Consider the following 19,039-nt stretch of genomic DNA (forward strand, 5'->3'; position numbering starts at 1 on the left):
GCCCTGACAGTGTGTCAACTACCTCCAACATTCCCTCCCTCATGTTCACTGACAGCGCATCAGCTACCTGCGACATTCTCTCCTTCATGTGCACTGACATTGTATGTGCTGCCTGAGACATTCCCTCCCTCATGTTCCCGGACAGTGTTCCCATTTCTCGTGAGCGTGTTGTTACTTCTCCCGACAGTCCCGATACCTCATGGCCCACAATGCTCTCCGCACTCATTGCCATCATCTGAACCACATCTGTTAGATCCTGCACCTCAGGAGAGTGCTGTCGAGTTCTCCTTTCCGCCCCCCCTCCCTCACCGAGTGTGCCTCGCTGCATCGCACTGGGACCCGCAGCCTCGGTCTGTGGGGCCCTGGGTGTGCCTCGCTGCATCGCACTGGGACCCGCAGCCTCGGATGTTGGGGCCCTGGGTGTGCCTCGCTGCATCGCACTGGGACCCGCAGCCTCAGACGGTGGGGCCCTGGGTGTGCCTCGCTGCACCCCACTGGAAACCCCAGCCTCGGACTGTGAGAAACTATGGAATGTCCCAACACTCGTACTAAGGAAAGGGGCTGACACCTCAATGGGTGGCACCCACACCTCCTCCAAAGTGAGTATAACAGTGGGGGCTTCATCCATCCCCTCCCCCTTCCCCTCACCTCCATGCTCTTAGAAACATAGAAACTTACAGCGCAGAAGGAGGCCATTTCGGCCCATCGTGTCCGCGCCAGCTGACAAAGAGCCGCACGGCCCTTGGTCAGCAGCCCTAAAGGTTACATATCATCCATCATAGGCAATCCCTGGAATCGAGGAAGACCTGCCTCCACTCCCAGCATGAGTTCTTAGGTTGCTGTACAGCCCACTGCGAGAACCACAGCCCCCGCCACAGGCGGGACAAACAGCCGCCGAGGGAAGGGGTGGGTGAGACCGGCTCGCCGCATGATCCACTCACGCCCCCGACGACGAGACTCGAGGCACCCAGCGCCCCCTCGGACGCACCTCCCCCTCCCCCCACCCAGGGTGGCCCCCGGCCAGGAAGTCTCAGGCGCCAGCGGGGATGCTGCACCCCACCTCTTGGTCTGAAAGGTGGGATTAGAAGATGTTTTCCTCTTCAGGCTCGTCAGCGTCTGAATCTTCTGCATTGTCAGGGTTGGCCTCAAGTTCTGCAAAATATAACAAAACAGACAAATGGTTAGCAGCAGAGGAGGGGGCAGGGTGGGTGGCATGAGTAGGCTCACACAACACAGGCAGCAGGCTGATTGGAAGGACCATGATGAATGATAGCACATTGCATCAACCGAAGTGTAGCTGACGGAGACATTCCCAGGAACCGAAGCATGGCTAGCCCGCGCAGTACTTAATATTTAGCAAAGCCAGACTGTGGAATTTGCAGGACTTACCCTCTCCCTCGAGTGTGGGCCTAGCTTGTGCAGTGGTGGTTGCTTTTCTCCAGGCAGGACCCATCAAAGCAGCGACCCTGTCTTTCAAGTGTGTCAGTGGGTGCAGATTTGCCGGGTCTCCTCCTGTTCGAGTTCTTTCCCGTTTGTTGTTTGTCACCTTCCTCTGCAAAGATGAAAACATAACTTTTTAGGGAGGGTGAGAATTCTGCTGTGTGGGACATATACAACTGGTCACATTTACAATTGCAAATCCATTGAATAAATGAAAATATTACTTACACTGACTACTTATTCAAGGTCCTGCAACTTCTTTTTGCACTGGCCGCCAGACCTTTGGGTGGTCACTATTGCACAGTAATCTTCAAGTTGGTTCCAGCGTTTCTTCATTTCTTTTGGTGAAACTTTTGTGACCTCTGCTGGTGTCCAGCTCATGCCATCTGGCCTCAGTTACAGTAACCAGTGCCTCCATTTCATCCTGTAAGAAATTCTTGGTCCTTGAGCTGTGTTGCATCTTGTATTGCAACTCCAATTTTTCCAATGAGAATTAAAGTTCACACACAACTGGTTCTTTAAAAACGTCCGAATGCAGACCGGGAGGTGTACTGGCATGCATGCCCTTAGCAATCGCAATCGCATCAAAAACGTCTTTTTTTTTCACGCATGAGCAGAAGTGGGGGGGGACATCATTTTTTTGGCGCAGACATTAGATGCCGCCATCCACCCCCCCCCCCCCCCCCCCCGAAGCTACAGAACCGGCTGCACAGCACCAATTTCAATTTCAAAACATAGAATGGGGAAACTTGGTACTTTCTTTTGAGTAGTTGGGTCCAGAAAAACAGGCGTAACTCTGGCAATATGCCAAAAAGGACACTGGGGAAAATTGAGCCCAATAAAAGTATTTTTAAAGGTGCATTGCTAAGAGATTAGTCAAGGTAAGGGCAGGGCTACAAAGTGATGAAAGAGGCAGAAATGCTAAATAATTACTTTGCCTCCATTTTCACAGGTGATTGTTCAATGAGAAATAGTATTAAAGAAGTTGCAGAAATTAAAGGTAAACAAGTCACCAAAACCTGATGGTTTACATCCAAAGATCTTGAAGGAAGCTAGGGAAGAAACAGCAGATACTCTGACTATAATTTTCCAACTGAAGGATAGTAGATGTAACAGCCCCTTTCCACAAAGAGGGAATTATAACTCAGTGAATCCTACTTCGGCTTTGGTAAACTATTCGTCTATAGTACAGGATGAAGTTACTAAGCACTTGGAGCAGCATGGATTTCTAAAAGGCAGGTCATGTTTGACCAACCTCACAGAATTATTTGAAAAACTAACAGAGGACATGCAGTAGATGTAGGTTCTATGGATTAAAAAAAAATTGATGAGAGACTTTGGGAAAGATGATGGCAAATTGAATTAAATGTGTCCTGATGGATAGAGGGATGTTTGGAGGGCAGTAAGCAAAAAGTTGGGATAAAAACAGGTTTCTCAGACTGGAAAGATGTGGTATTCCACAGGGTGTTTAGGACTACCCTTCTCCATTCTATATATAAATGATCTGAATGTTCCTTCAATTCCTAAAATGTTGAAATTTACCAATGACGGCAAATTGGGTATCACTAATTGTGGTAACGATTGTGAACAACGGAGGACGTAGATAGGCTAGCAGGTGGACAGTGACTGGTGAGATCCAGTGTGGGAAAATGTGATGTCATACATTGTGAAATAAAGAATAGGGAAAGGAAATGCAACAGTTTTGGTCTCCTTATTTAAGGAGGCATGCGCAGCGTCGAGAATCTAGAACCCTCTGGACCGAGGCCATTCTGGATTCCAGGCTTTTCTGGACTTTCGATCGTCTTTCTGACGTCACAAATCCAGAAACATCTGAGCTCAGGGTCAGATATTTCCGGATTTTGGAATGTCAAGGGGAGGGGGTTGGGGGGTGTAGAGAAAGCAGAGGAGCATTTCGGGCCGGCAGGCTCCACCAAGGAGCAGGTGTTTGGGCCCGCCGAGGAGGAGCTGTTCGTGCGGGCCAGCCCCGCCGAGGAGCAGGTGTTCGGGCCAGCCAGTGAGGAGGCCCCGACGTAAGGGCAGGAGCGAGGCCCGAGGTTGGCAGCGTCGGCGGGTCTGGATTCCGGAACGATTTACGAATTCTGGACGACCATGCCACCAATCGGTCTGGATTCTCAACGCTGCACCTGTACTTGCATTGGAGGCAGTTCAGAGAAGGTTCACAAGGTTGATTCCTGAGATGAAGGGGTTGTCTTATGAAGAAAGGTTTAGCAGGTTGGGCCTATACTCATTGGAGTATAGAAGAATAGGAGGTGATCTTATTGAAATGTATAAGTTTCTGAGGGAGCTTGACAGGGTAGATGCAGAGAGAATGTTTCCCCTCAGGTAATCTAGAACTAGGGGGCATAGTTTCAGAATAGAAACATAGAAAATAGGTGCAGGAGTAGGCCATTCGGCTCTTCGAGCCTACACCACCATTCAATAAGATCACGGCTGATCATCACCTCAGTACCCCTTTCCTGCTTTCTCTCCATACCCCTTGATTCCTTTAGCCGTAAGGGCCATATCTAACTCCCTCTTGAATATATCCAACGAACTGGCATCAACAGCTCTCTGCGGTAGAGAATTCCACAGGTTAACAACTCTCTGAGTGAAGAAGTTTCTCCTCATCTCAGTCCTAAATGGCTTACCCCTTATCCTTGGACTGTGTCCCCTGGTTCTGGACTTCCCCAACATCGGGAACATTCTTCCCGCATCTAACCTGTCCAGTGCCATCATTATTTTATATGTTTCTATGCGATCCTCCCTCATTCTTCTAAACTCCAGTGAGTACAGGCCCAGTTGATCCAGTCTCTCCTCATATGTCAGTCGTGCCATCCCGGGAATCAGTCTGGTGAACCTTCGCTGCACTCCCTCAATAGCAAGAACGTCCTTCCTCAGATTAGGAGATCAAAACTGAACACAATATTCCAGGTGAGGCCTCACCAAGGCCCTGTGCAACTGCAGTAAGACCTCCCTGCTCCTATACTCAAATCCCCTAGCTATGAAGGCCAACATACCATTTTCCACTTCACCGCCTGCTGTACCTGCATGCCAACTTTCAATGACTGATGTACCATGACACCCAGGTCTCGTTGCACCTCCCCTTTTCCTAATCTGCCACCATTCAGATAATATTCTGCTTTCGTGTTTTTGTCATCAAAGTGGATAACCTCACATTTATCCACATTATACTGCATTTGCCCACTCACCTAACATGTCCAAGTCACCCTACAGCCTCTTGGCATCCTCCTTACAGCTCACACTGCCATCCAGCTCAGTGTCATCTGCAAACTTGGAGATATTATACTCCATTCCTTCATCTAAATCATTGATGTATATTGTAAATAGCTGGGGTCCCAGCACTGAACCCTGCGGCACCCTACTAGTCACTGCCTGCCATTCTGAAAAGGACCTGTTTATCCTGACTCTCTGCTTCCTGTCTGCCAACCAGTTCGCTATCCACGTCAGTACATTGCCCCCAATACCATGTGCTTTAATTTTACACACCAATCTCTTGTGTGGGACCTTGTCAAAAGCCTTTTGAAAGTCCAAATACACCACATCCACTGGTTCTCCCTTGTCCACTCTACTAGTTACATCCTCAAAAAATTCCAGAAGATTTGTCAAGCATGATTTCCCTTTCATAAATCCAAACTGACTTGGACCGATCCTGTCACTGCTTTCCAAATGCGCTGCTATTTCAGCTTTAATAATTGATTACAACATTTTCCCCCACCACTGATGTCAGGCTAACCGGTCTATAATTCCCTGTTTTCTCTCTCCCTCCTTTTTTTAAAAGTGGTGTTACATTAGCTACCCTCCAATCCATAGGAACTGATCCAGAGTCGATAGACTGCTGGAAAATGATCACCAATGCATCCACTATTTCTGGGGCCACTTCCTTAAGTACTCTGGGATGCAGACTATCAGGCCCTGGAGATTTATCAGCCTTCAATCCCATCAATTTCTCTAGCACAATTTCCTGACTAATAAGGATTTCCTTCAGTTCCTCCTTCTCACTCGACCCTCTGTCCCCTAGTATTTCCGGAAGGTTATTTGTGTCTTCCCTCGTGAAAACAGAACCAAAGTATTTGTTCATTCGGTGTGCCATTTCTTTGTTCCCCATTATAAATTCACCTGATTCTGACTGCAAGGGACCTACATTTGTCTTCACCACTAATCTTTTTCTCTTCACTTATCTATAGAAGCTTTTGCAGTCAATTTTTATGTTCCCAGCAAGCTTCCTCTCGTACTCTATTTTTCCCCTCCTAATTAAACCCTTTGTTCTCTTCTGCTTAATTCTAAATTTCTCCCAGTCCTCAGGTTTGCTGCTTTTTCTGGCCAATTTATATGCCTCTTCCTTGGATTTAACACTATCCTTAATTTCCCTTGTTAGCCACGGTTGAGCCATCTTCCCCGTTTTATTTTTACTCCAGACCAGGATGTACAATTGTTGAAGTTCATCCACGTGATCTTTAAATGTTTGCCATTGTCTAGCTACCGTCAACCCTTTAAGTATCATTCGCCAGTCTATTCTAGCCAATTCACGTCTCATACCATCGAAGTTACCTTTCCCTAAGTTCAGGACCCTAGTCTCTGATTTAACTGTCACTCTCCATCTTAATAAAGAATTCTACCATATTATGGTCAACTCTTTCCCAAGGGGCCTCGCACAACAAGATTGCCAATTAGTCCTTTCTCATTACACATCACCCAGTTTAGGATGGCCAGCCCTCTAGTTGATTCCTTGACATATTGGTCTAGAAAACCATCCCTAATACACTCCAGGAAATTCTTCTCCACCATATTGCTACCAGTTTGGTTAGCCCAATCTATTTGTAGATTAAAGTCACCCATGATAACTGCTGTACCTTTATTGCATGCATCCCTAATTTATTGTTTGATGCTGTCCCCAACCTCACTACTACTGTTTGGTGGTCTGTACACAACTCCCACGAGTGTTTTCTGCCCTTTGGTGTTCCGCAGCTCTACCCATACAGATTCCACGTCATCCAAGCTAATGTCCTTCCTTATTATTGCGTTAATTTCCTCTTTAACCAGCAACGCTACCCTACCTCCTTTTCCTTTCTGTCTATCCTTCCTGAATGTTGAATACCCCTGGATGTTGAATTCCCAGCCTTGGTCACCCTGGAGCCATGTATCCGTAATGCCATTTATATCATTCGTTAATAGTTGCCTGCGCAGTTAATTCGTCCACCTTATTCCGAATATTACTCGCATTGAGGTACCGAGCCTTCAGGCTTGTCTTTCTGACACACTTTGCCCCTTTAGAGTTTTGCTGTAATGTGGCCCTTTTTGCTTTTTGCCTTAGGTTTCTCTACCCTCCACTTTTACTTTTCTTCGTTCTATCTTTTGCTTCTGCCCCCATTCTCCTTCCCTCTGTCTCCCTGCATAGGTTCCCATCCTCCTGCCATATTAGTTTAACTCCTCCCCAATAGCATTAGCAAACATTCCCCCTAGGTCATTGGTTTCGGTCCTGCCCAGGTGCAGACCGTCCGGATTGTACTGGTCCCACCTCCCCCAGAACCGGTTCCAATGTCCCAGGAATTTGAATCCCTCCCTTGTGCACCACTTCTCAAGCCACGTATCCATCTGAGCTATCCTGCAATTCCTACTCTGACTAGCCCGTGGCACTGGTAGCAATCCTGAGATCACTACTTTTGAGGTCCTACTTTTTAATTTAGCTCCTAGCTCCCTAAATTCGTCTCTTAGGACCTCATCCCATTTTTTAACCGATATTGTTGGTACTTATATGCACCACGACAACTGGCTGTTCACCCTCCCTTTTTAAAATGTCCTGCACCCGCTCCGAGACATCCTTGACCCTTGCACCAGGGAGGCAACATACCATCCTGGAGTCTCGGTTGCGGCTGCAGAAACGTCTACCTATTCCCCTTACAATAGAATCTGCTACCACTATAGCTCTCCCACTCTTTTTCCTGTGCAGCAGAGCCACCCACGGTGCCATGAACTTGGCTGCTGCTGCCCTCCCCTGATGAGTCATCCCTCTCAACAGTACCCAAAGCGGTGTATCTGTTTTGCAGGGGGATGACCTCGGGACCCCTGCACTACCTTCCTTGCACTCCTCTTCCTGTTGGTCACCCATTCCCTGTCTGGCTGTGTACCCTTTACCTGCAGTAAGACCAACTCACTAAACGTGCTATTCATGTCATTCTCAGCATCGTGGATGCTCCAGAGTAAATCCACCCGCAGCTCCAGTACCGCAATGCGGAGCTGCAGGCGATGCACTTCCCGCACACGTAGTCGACTTCCCACATATTACAGGAGGAGCATAACGCATGTCCGAGCTCTCCTGCCATGACTTAACCCTTAGATTAACTTAATTTGGCAACAACAATGCTAAAAGGTTACTTACTGATAAAGAGGAGAAAAACTACTCACCAATCACTTACCCCCTTGGCTGTGACGTCACCTTTCGATTTCTTTCTACTTCTTATAAGCTCCTCCTCGAAGACAATACTAAGAGAGCTCAAATGAAGGTTCGGGGCCCAGAAGAGCCAAGGGCAGCATGGGCCAGCCCACATGGCGATTTGTGTGCGCTCTAGGTCCATGCAGCAGAGCAGGTTAATCCTTGCCCTGGATCAAGGCCTAGCTCTGTCAAGCCTGTGTGGTGGCTGATATGCAAGTACAGGCATCTTCCACCCCTGGAGTTCAGGACTGGAATATTGGGTCCTTCATTGAACCATCTATGAACTCATCCCTTTTGATGTGGAAGCAAGTCAGCCACATTCGAGGGACCGCCTATGATGATAAGAGTAATTACTGTGTCTGAATTTAAGCTCTCATAAGATCCGGTCCAGTAACTCACTCCTCTTCCTGATGGTCTTCACGGTTGAAACAACTTGTTGAGAGAAGAGACACAAAAATGAGCATCAACTTAAAGTTTAAAGGGTTGATGGCAAGACTATTTGCTTGTAAAGTGACTTTTGCATTACAGATGCTGAAATTAACCAGATGTATTTGGTTGGCTTTAAGCACAAACATTACCAAAGTCTTGAAGTTTTTAATAAGATTTTGTGGCCAGGTAGGAGGAGGAGTTTGTGTGCGGGCAGAAAACAAAATTGTGGTTGAGATTAGACATATGAAGCTTTGATCCTAACTTCCCAGTTCAGAATCTAGGCAAGAAAAGACTAGACCCATGTAGCATAATTCTCTATGGTGCCTTCTCGGAAAAAACAAACTTGCTAAATTATGTATTGTAACTGAGTGACAAGGCCATCCTTAAAAGTAAAAAAAAAAACAATATAATACTGCAGATGCTGGAAGTCAAACAAAAACGCAAAATACTGAAAGCGCACAGGTCAATCGGCATCTGTGGAGAGAAAAGACAAGCTAATGTTGCGGGTGCAAATTCTTCTTCCAAAATAAAAAATGACATGCAGACAGACATACAATCAGAAAAATGGGAGGAGTGCAATATGTAAAGTAATCTATAAACCGAGTGGAATCATGAGTATAATGATGTAACCTCAGTCATGTAATTGACAGAAAATTAAGACATTGTTTGACTGAGATTTCTATTTCACTCATGACTCTTCTGAGTTTGTCTCTGTCTTTATTTTTCCACTCCCCTTTTTCTGATTGTATTAATGCACCTATCTGCCTCCTATTTTTCAGTTTGAAAGAAGGGTGTGCACCAAAACAGTAACTAGTCTGTTCTCTCCATAGATACTGACTGACCTGCTGTAAAAAATAAAGTAAGGAACAATGCAAGAAATGAATAAGTTAAAGGAACTTGAACAATAAAGAACATTGTTGTGTTATTATCTTGTGTAGTTTAGACTTGAGTGCAATTAATTCATTTTTTTTTCACCAGGTGTAGATTCAGTCAAATGCTGCATCCCATCTTTGAAGAGGCCTCCTCGGTTGTGAAAGATGAATTTCCAGACTCAAAGCATGTAGTCTTTGCCAGGGTTGATTGTGACCAGCATTGTGAGTAACCAAGCTTGAAGATACTTTGGAAGCAGACCAATGAGGTTGGGCACAAAATATGAAAAGTAGCAACAGCTAAGTGGTGTCGCACATTGGTACAATTTGCTCTTGTGTCCCATGCATTTGAAAAGCTAACCCATTGCCAAGTGTCGGCTGCATGTTGCCTGCTTCTGCAATCTGATACCATGGTTAATCTAAAAGTTTAGCTAGTCTCCGTATTGAATTTATCAATGAATGAATAGCTCTGCTATACTATGAGTTTAACTCTAGAGGTTTAAATCAACAGTTTATAGAAATGCTGATCCAAATGTAAAATATAATTGAATTGTATTTTGAAGGAGCATTTCTCAATAGAAGTGGAATATAGAATCAAATTCATTAAGAATATTATGCTCGGATGAGTTTGGCATTTGATGCCCAGTCTTCTCTCAGCTTTGAATATTTTCCAGAAGCAGCAATTGCCAACATGTTGGTTTAAAATTCAAAGCTGAAAGTTGAACTAAAGTTTGCTTTACTTTCTCCTATTACAAAAAGAACGTTCCTACAATGTTTGAATTACAAATCAAAATGATGACCTTTTGAGCAGTTATTGAAAGTTTGTGGGTTTGTTCATGTCTTTTTGTAACACATCCTTCTTGGGGCTATTTTCAACCAAGCAAAACCTTCTTGATTTCCCCCAACCCCCACCACTATGCCCCATATTCCTTCATCCCTTCCAAAAGTGGGGAATAGTGTGTTTTGTTTTTTGTTTCCCTTCCCTGAAGAGCATTAGTGAACCAGTTAGGTTTTTGAGAAAAAGGCAGCTTTCTCTAAATCTCCTGCTGAAGGTTACACAGCAAGGCAGCTGCCATCCAGTGTCTCATCCAAATGACCATTCTTCATATTTGGGTCTAGATCTTGAATGTTGGCAGACTGTTCAACCATGACAACATAACATTAGAAAGGAGGCAAATCGTTTCTTCGAGCCTGCTCCACCATTCAATAAGATCATGGCTGATCTACCTCAACTGCAACTTCCTGCACCATCCGCCTATCCCACGATTACTTTTGTATCCAAAAATCTATCGATCTTGTCTTGAATGTACTCAATGACTCAGCATCCACAGCCCTCTGGGGTAGAGAATTCCAAAGATTCACAATCCTTTCAGTAAATAAATTTCTCCTCATCTCAGTCCTAAATGGCCAACCCCTTATTCTGAGACTGTGACCCCAGCCATTGGAGACATCCTCCCAGCATCTACCCTGTCAAGCCCTGTAAAAAATGTTTTATGTTTCAATGAGATCACTTCTCATTCTTCTAAACTCTGTATGTACAACATTACAGCCAAGTCCAATGCTAACCCAACCTGAATTCTATAGCGAGAATTGGCCAACATGAGCACGGAAACCTAGCAGACTTTTTTTTTTTCAACCTCCTTAACCCGGACACACTGGAAATGATTTTTGTGTTGTTACTGTCCTGTTTGCGTTTCAAGGGTAGTACTGAAACCAAAATGGTATGTATGGTTGAAGTGGCAACATAACACTTGGCGGGGTAGGGAGGACCTTTCAATCAACAATGCCCAACGGGAATGGTCGGCAACGCAATTAAAATTGCTTCTGAAAAATTTCCCCCGTTCCTACTCGATTTTCACCCACCACCACCATAATTGGGACCTTTTCTTAGCCGTCCAAGATACCTGTCTGACTCAGGTGGGAGCCTCATTAATGCATAGAGTAGACATTTGAAGTCCTCAACCATCATTCTGATCCCTGGATAGGTCTGATGATGTCTTCCAATATAGCCCACAGTGTCTGATGTGATAGTGCTTCGTAACTGCTCTGCAATGAAGGCAACATGTGGAGTGACTGTTGGAGGAGGACCTTTTAGCACAGATTTATTGTTGGCCCCCTCCTATGTCTCATCTACATGTTGCCCCTTTGAGACATCATCCATCAAGTTCCAGATGTAGGCTGACGACACCCAATTCTACCTCACCACCACCTCTTACCATCTCCAGTACTGTATACTCTCTCTGTCATTAATATCAATGGTGGCCTCTTCTGTCGGTGTCTGTAGAATGGCAATTCTTCCTGCTGTTCTGCTTCTCTCCTTCCTGTTGTCTGCCAGCTTCTCTTGCAATAAGAGTGGAAGTGGTTAATATGTGACCTGTTTGAGTTTTCAACATGTATGAGCCAGCTTACCATAGCATGCATGATGACTGGAAGAAGCAACAGGTGTAGCTAAGAGGAGGAAGAAGTAGTTGTGAAGCCAGTGGTAGGTTTTGAGGGTCTGAATGCAAACAGGATGGAGGTGCGGTGAAGTGTTCCCTGCTGACCCGAGGAGAGCAATGCGGAGGGGAATTAATGTGCTGAGGCTAAAGTAGGGTCCAACAGAGCTGTATTGAACGTAAGAGATGTGAAGGAGAGTCTTGTCTTTCTATCCCTGGTCAGATTATGAAATGATTTCCTGCACTGTAGCCAAGACTGGGGACAATGCTAATGGCATTGAAATTTTCTGCCATCTCTTTCCGTGCCTATTAGCTATTTTGTCTTGACACCCAACATTCATCGGAGAGAAAGAGGACCTCTGTCCTGCTGGTCAGTTGGTCAATCTGCACCTCCACCACTGCATTAAAGAAGCTGGGGACCTGGTCCGATGACCTTGGTTGCTCCTGCACAGTCTTGCTGTCTGCTATCCACCACTGTACAAAGTACCTTCCATTTAAGGTGCTGTAGGATGCCTTTAAGTCGTGGCTACCCTGCAGGATTTCCCGCCGTCCCACTCGGCAAGCTGGCAGCACGAAATGTGCTCCCTATTGGAAGCTCACAGGTTTGATATGAATTAGACCCATCCATGAAAATGGCACAAGCCCCATGCTAATTCCTTCAGCCAAGCGCAGCACTTCCACCGCCTCCTGATTTATACTGGAAATTACAATCACCACCCATTACCAGAATATTCCCAGTGGAATAATGCTCAAGTGAAGACATGCAATCTCTCATGTTGGTCTTTCTGACACCATTCCAAATCTAGGAGGTTCATCTGGAGATCCTACGTCAGTTGACGATCAGGTCATTTATATTGAAGAGCATCATTGACTGGTATATCATGGGTCTGTTGTTTGTCATTCCTTCAATGCAATACTTTGATTCTGACTTGGAATTGTAGAATTTTACAGAACAGAAAGATGACATTTGGCCCATCAAATCTGTGCTAACTCTCTGAAAGAGCTATCCACTTGGTCCCATTGCCCTACTTTTTTCCCCATATTGCTTCCCTTGTTGACCTGATTAATGCACAGTAAAATTGATGCTGGGAATTTTCTTGCAGTAGTTGATAGTGCATCTGCATTACTAATATGCTCTATAATGACTGTCTAGCCTGTGAAATGTTTATATTGCTGTTAGGTGAACATAAGAATTAATAACAGAAGTAGGCCTTACGGCTCCTCAAGCCTGCTCCGCCATTCAGTAAGGTCATGGCTGATCTTCGACCTCAACTCCAGATTCCCCGAGGGTCCAAAAATCTATCTTTATCAGCCTTGAATATATTCAATGATTCAGCAACCACAGCCCTTTCGGGGTTGAGAATTCCAAAGCTTCACAACCCTCTGAGTGAAGTAATTCCTCCTCATCTCACTCTTAAATGGCCAACCCATTATCCTGAGACTATGCCCCCTAGTTCCAAGTCTCCAGCCAGGGGAAATAACCTCTCGGCATCTACCCTGTCAATCCCCCTCAGAATTTTGTATGTTTCAATGAGAACACCTCTCATTCTTCTAAACTCCAGAGAGTGTAGGCCCAATGTACTCACTCTCTCATAGGGCAACGCTCTCATCCCAGGAATCAATCGAGTGAACCTTCGTTGCACTGCCTCTAAGGCAAAAATATACTTCCTCAGATAAGGAGACCAAACCTGTGCACAGTACTCCAGGTGTGGTCTCACCAAACCCCTATACAATTGTAAAAAGACTTTCTTACTCTTCATCTAAATCATTAATATAAATTGTAAATAGCTGAGGCCCAAGCACTGATCCTTGCGGCACCGCAAAAGTTACAGCCTGCCATCCTGAAAATGACCCATTTATCCCTACTCTCTGTTTTCTGTCTGTTAACCAATTCTCTGTTTGACCCCATGAGCTCTTATCTTGTGTAGCAACCTTTTATGTGTCACCTTATCGAATGCTCTTTGGAAATACAAATATACTACATCTACTGGTTCCCCTTTATCTACCCTGCTAGTTACAGTCTCAAAAAAACTAAAATTTTGTCAAACACAATTTCCCTTTCATAAAACCACGATACAAAATTTGTTTCTGACATTTCCTTATTCCCCATTATAATTTCTCCTGTCTCAGCCTCCAAGGGACCAATGCTTACTTTTTCTACTCTTCTTTTTTACATACTTGTAGAAGCTCTTGCAATCTGTTTTTATATTTCTTGACTTGTCAAGTGGTGTACTTGTGTTGTGTAGAACTTCAACTGTACCAGGAATCATCATTTCTGCAGTGAGATTTACTCTCTGCTCTTATGCAAGAGTTGTCTTTAGAATGAAGTAGAATTAAAGCCATGGTTCATCTAATTCACAGCTAATGGAAAGCCTGTTCTCACACAAGCTATGACTAGCCTGTTGGCTTTTGCTTTTCACCTGGGGAAACCATAAATTGATTTTGTTACTCTTAAACTTTTGGATATCTGACATTTCTCTGCATCCAGGAAGGTGAAATGAGAACATACAACCTTTATCTTTATTGGCTGGATTTTGTTGCTGCACCGCTAAACTACATAGGATATACGGCACAGAAATAGGCCATTTGGCCCAACCAGTCCATGCTGGTGTTTACGTTCCACTCGAGCCTCCTCACATCTTTCCTCATCTAAATCTATCAGCATAACCCTCTATTCCCTGTTCCCTCATGCTTGTCTAGCCTCCCCCTAAAGGCATCTGTACCTATTCACTTTAATCACTCCCTCTGGTAGCGAGTTTCACATTCTCACCACTTTTTGGGTAAAGAAGTTTCTTCTGAATTCCCTCTTGGATTTCTTGGTGACTATCTTATATTATAACTTGATGGTCTCTAGTTAATCTCTACCCATCTGTACTCCAACAAAGTGGGTTGCTTTTCTATTCAGACCTAAACAGTTTGGCTGTTGAGCAAACACATTGAATATATTTGTATGGTTCTGACTAAGTTGTTATATTCCCTCTGTCCTCCAGAAGAGCTCTTTGCAGTGGGAAGTGAAAGAGAATCTGCATTTGGTGCTCTAAATTTGTCCTCTGATCACTTGTAGCTTCTGGCCATTTTTTTTAAAGAGCAAATTCTGTCAAGGTCTACTTGTCTGCCTTTCACAAAACTTTAATGGCATTTCAGCTACTGTCTCTATTCTAAATGAAAGTCATGTTAGTTGGTAATTAAACCCATCCTTCCTACATAGAATCTCAACTTGCTGCAATCTAAACTTGTGGCAGATGAAATTAACTTGCCCATCGTAGAATGTTTCTGGACAATAAATCACGAGCGTTATAGTTATTTTATTTAATTCCTCAGTGATCATACTGTAATTTTTGTCCAAATTCCTCCTTTCATAATTATCCACAAATTTCAGCATCAAATTAATTTCTTGGAGCTCTGTGTCCTTTTTTCCACACATTAGATGGCATATTAGACTGATGCCACTTGAAATTACCCTTGCTTCTTGAGAGCACAAAAGGGCATGGTGAAAGAGATTTCCCATATCCTGATGCATGCTCCAACTATCCTTCTTCTGCTCCTGGCTGCAGAAATTGAAGTGCAGAACTCCGCAGGCAGCATCTGTTTGAAACTTTACTTGTATTCTGCAAGAATGTTGAGATGCAGCTCTTGCATGAATATAAAGGCCTAGGGCTAGATTTTCGGTCTTCTGCTGTCCCTGTTAGCCCCCCGGAGGGGCGGCAATGGTGAGGGTAAGCACTTCTGGACAGGCGGCCAGCTACCTGCGTTGCGGAGCATTACCTCCCGGAAGAGGCGAGCCGGTGTGCAATGCCCCTGGTTGCGACACTGGCTTGATTTTTGTCTGCCGCCCAACCCTTAGCGCTCCACAGAGCTGGGACCGCCGGTGAAAGCGGGCGGTCCGAGCTGTAGCGGCTGCAGTGAAGTAAGTAATGTTGGCCTCAGGTAAGTGTGATTGTTTTTTAGCGCTCCCAAACCAGCTGTTTAGCTTGGGATTTTTGCTTGCTCAGTCAGCCTAGCGCCCTAAGAGAGGTGCCTTAGCACACCACCCCACACTCTGGGAGCAGCTGATGAATTTTGCTGACTGAGGCACAAACTGTTTCTGGGTGCAAACTTTACTGCCCCGAAATGAGCAGAACCGAAAATCCAGCTCCTAGTTTTAGTAATAATAACTTGTGGTGTTGCTTCAGTCATAGATAGTTGTGTACAAGACTTGATGCCTGTTTACATCTGACATTGAAGAGGGCAGATTCCGGCATGTCATCCTTCCGTCAGTCCATTGCTCTGCTTAGTTTTTGACTCTTGATTCTGTGTCTGTTGTAGACTAATTAAGAGATTAGTTTCTATGATTACTTAACAATTCCATTATTATTGTATTATGCGACTACCAGCATGGTAGAAGGTGAATTAGATGGACATTGGTCGTCTTTCATCCAGTAATGAGAAATGTTTCTTGAACTTCACAAACCTGTGGCTTTTGTCTTAACTGGGATAAGAATTTTCAGATTTAGGGCAAATTACTTTCTTTTCCTCACACTTTTTTTTTCTTGGGGAATGCCTATCAAAAGTTAAGTAGGAATTATGTGCTGTCTTAGAGCATTTATTTCCAAAGCATTCCACAAACAGCTAATGTCAGTTTAAAGGCTATTGCATCTGCTAGCCTGCATTATCCTGTATTTTGAATACTGTTAGATTGCATCTGTGCTGCTTATTCGTCCCTAAACAATTTACAGAGATAATATTTAAGCAGTTATTTTAAGGCAGCTGTTATCTGCTGTCAAGTCTAAAAAGTGGATCTGAAAAACTAAATTTCTTGGAAAAGTAAGAATTTCTGTTTATCGGGACTTTCTTTAAAGTCTGTTGGTCTTTTTTTCCGTTCAATGCCTAGGCTCGTGTGCTGCATTTAGTCAAAGTTGGAGCCATTGATTGCCTTATTTCCATTTTTGAATAAATCAGCTTCATGCCTTGGAGTCTGTCTGCAGTTATTAGAGTACAGTAACCAGGTAGCTTCAATTATTACTAGTTATGTATTTCATATTCTTATGACTCTCTTACAGCGGATATAGCACAAAGGTACCGAATTAGTAAGTACCCAACATTGAAATTGTTCAGGAATGGGATGATGATGAAGAGGGAGTACAGAGGTCAAAGATCAGTAAGTGCACTGGCAGACTTCGTCAAGCAGCAGAAAAATGATCCTGTTCAAGAGATTCTGAATCTGGATGAATTGGAAACAGTTAATGTAAGTCTGCACATTAGACCTGCAGAGTTCAAGCAATTTGTATGATGTGTTTTCAAAACCAAAGCTTTCTAGGTCAAGAAGTTCATTTGAAGCAATGATCTAAATTATGTGATTATCCAAGGTAATTATTTTACTCATGACAATCTAGGTAAAATATATGTTTCATGACAAAGACTGAAAATTAATGCACTCATCAGCCTCAACTATTCAATTAAAAAAAAATCTTGCAATAATGTACGTGCATCTATTTCAGAAAAAGCCAAATCAGAATGATGCCACGGGGCAGTGATTCTTCCCAAAAACTGGTTCAATTATGTTTCACCTAATAAATTGCTCTAATGAGGAAATTTTCACATTCAAAATCCTACAAAGAAGCTGCCAAATGCATTGAATCCAACATAAATTAAGAAAACTTTTCATTAGAAGGGAATACTTGAAATGAAAGCTGTTGTATATCGTCATTATGTCTTTGTTAATTATAAGAACATTTTGCCTTTTTTGTTGAAAATGCTAACTAACTATTCTGGTGTGTTTTATGTTGCATACATAACACTTTAAACTGGATGCACAAATGACTAGAGTGGGAAGGACAGAATGTTCAGGAAAGAAATAGTCAAGCCAGGTTTCCAGTCCAGTGTTGAAAATGCTAGACCTAATCCAAACATACCAGAGATCCTAGGTTTCTACTAAGTTAGTTGACAATCAAAGTAGTGAGATCGGGAATGGAGGGGGTAAGAGTTGCTACAGTTGGCCTCATTGATTTTTTTTTTAATTTGAAATTCTTCAAAAGGTTAATGTGAATGTCTTTAGTTTGTGCAATGTGCAAATCTCTCTTACAGCACAAATCTTGCCTCAGGCTGTCTGAAATTTCACTTCTGTGCCATAGTAAATACTTACTATAGTGAAAAGACCTGTATTTTGAGAAAACTTAAAAAAAGAAATAAGAGCAGGACTGTAGGCCATTCGGCCCCTCAAGCCTGCTCTGCCATTCATAAGATCAAGGCTGATCTGATCTTGGCCTGAACTCCACTTCTCTGCCCGCTCCCCATAACCCTTGACTCCCTTATCATTCAAAAATGTGTCTATCTCCACCTTAAATATATTCAATGACCCAGCCACCACAGCTCTCTGATGTAGAGAATTCCAAAGATTCACGACCCTCTGAGAGAAGAAATTCCACTTCATTTCTGTTTTAAATGGGCGACCCCTTATTCTGAAACTATGCCCCCCTAGTTCTAGATTCCCCCACCAGGGGAAACATCTTCTCCGCATCTACCCTGTCCCGCCCCCTCAGAATCTTGTACATTTTAATAAGATCACCACTCATTCTTCTAAACTCTAAGCAGGCCCAACCTGCTCAACCTTTCTTCATAAGACAACCCCTTCATCTCAGGAATCAACCTTGTAAACCTTTTCTGAACTGCCTCCAATGCAAGTATATATACTTCCTTTAAATAAAGAGACCAAAACTGTACGCAGTACTCGAGGTGTGGTCTCGCCAACGCCCTGTATAGTTGTAGCAGGACTTCCCTACTTTTATACTCCATCTCCCTTGCAGTAAAGGCCAACATTTCATTTACTTTCCTAATTACTTGCTGTACCTACATGCTAACTTTTTGTGTTTCATGTACAAGGACCTCCAGATCAAATGCTTTTTTTATTTTTCCTACCAAAGTGGATAACCTCACATTTTCCCACATTATACTCCACCTGCCAAATTTTTGCCCCTCACTTAGCCTATCTATATCCCTTTGCAGATTATTTGCATCCTCCTCAATACTTTCTTTCCCAACTATCTTTGTATCATCAGCAAATTTGACTACATTACACTCGGTTCTTTCATCCAAGTCATTAATATAAATTGTAAATAGTTGAGGCCCCAGCACTGATCCTTGTGGCACCCCACGAGTTACAGTTTGCCAAACTGAAAATGACTCATTTTATCCCGACTCTGTTTTCTGTTAGTTAACCAATCCTCTATCCATGTTAATATATTACCCCTTACCCCGTGAGCTCTTATCTTGTGCAGTAAACTTTTATGTGGCACTTTATTGAATGCCTTCTGGAAAACCAAATACATGACATCTACTGGTTCCCCTTTATCTACCCTGTTCGTTACATCTTCAAAGAACTTCAGCAAATTTGTCAAACATGATTTCCCTTTCATAAAACCATGCTGATTCTGCTCCAC

General features: G+C 43.7%; 1 protein-coding gene across 1 annotated transcript in view; it reads left to right on the forward strand.

Annotated features, from left to right (window-relative positions):
• erp44 (endoplasmic reticulum protein 44) overlaps window positions 1–19,039 on the forward strand; it is a 128,779-nt gene that overhangs the window by 63,049 nt on the left and 46,691 nt on the right. The window contains exons 4-5 of the mRNA XM_070881120.1: window positions 9,299–9,414; window positions 16,664–16,848. Coding sequence (XP_070737221.1) covers window positions 9,299–9,414; window positions 16,664–16,848 — 301 coding nt within the window. The remainder of the gene's footprint in view (window positions 1–9,298; window positions 9,415–16,663; window positions 16,849–19,039) is intronic.

Source organism: Pristiophorus japonicus, chromosome 5 (assembly GCF_044704955.1).
Source record: "Pristiophorus japonicus isolate sPriJap1 chromosome 5, sPriJap1.hap1, whole genome shotgun sequence".
Lineage (NCBI taxonomy): Eukaryota > Metazoa > Chordata > Chondrichthyes > Pristiophoridae > Pristiophorus > Pristiophorus japonicus.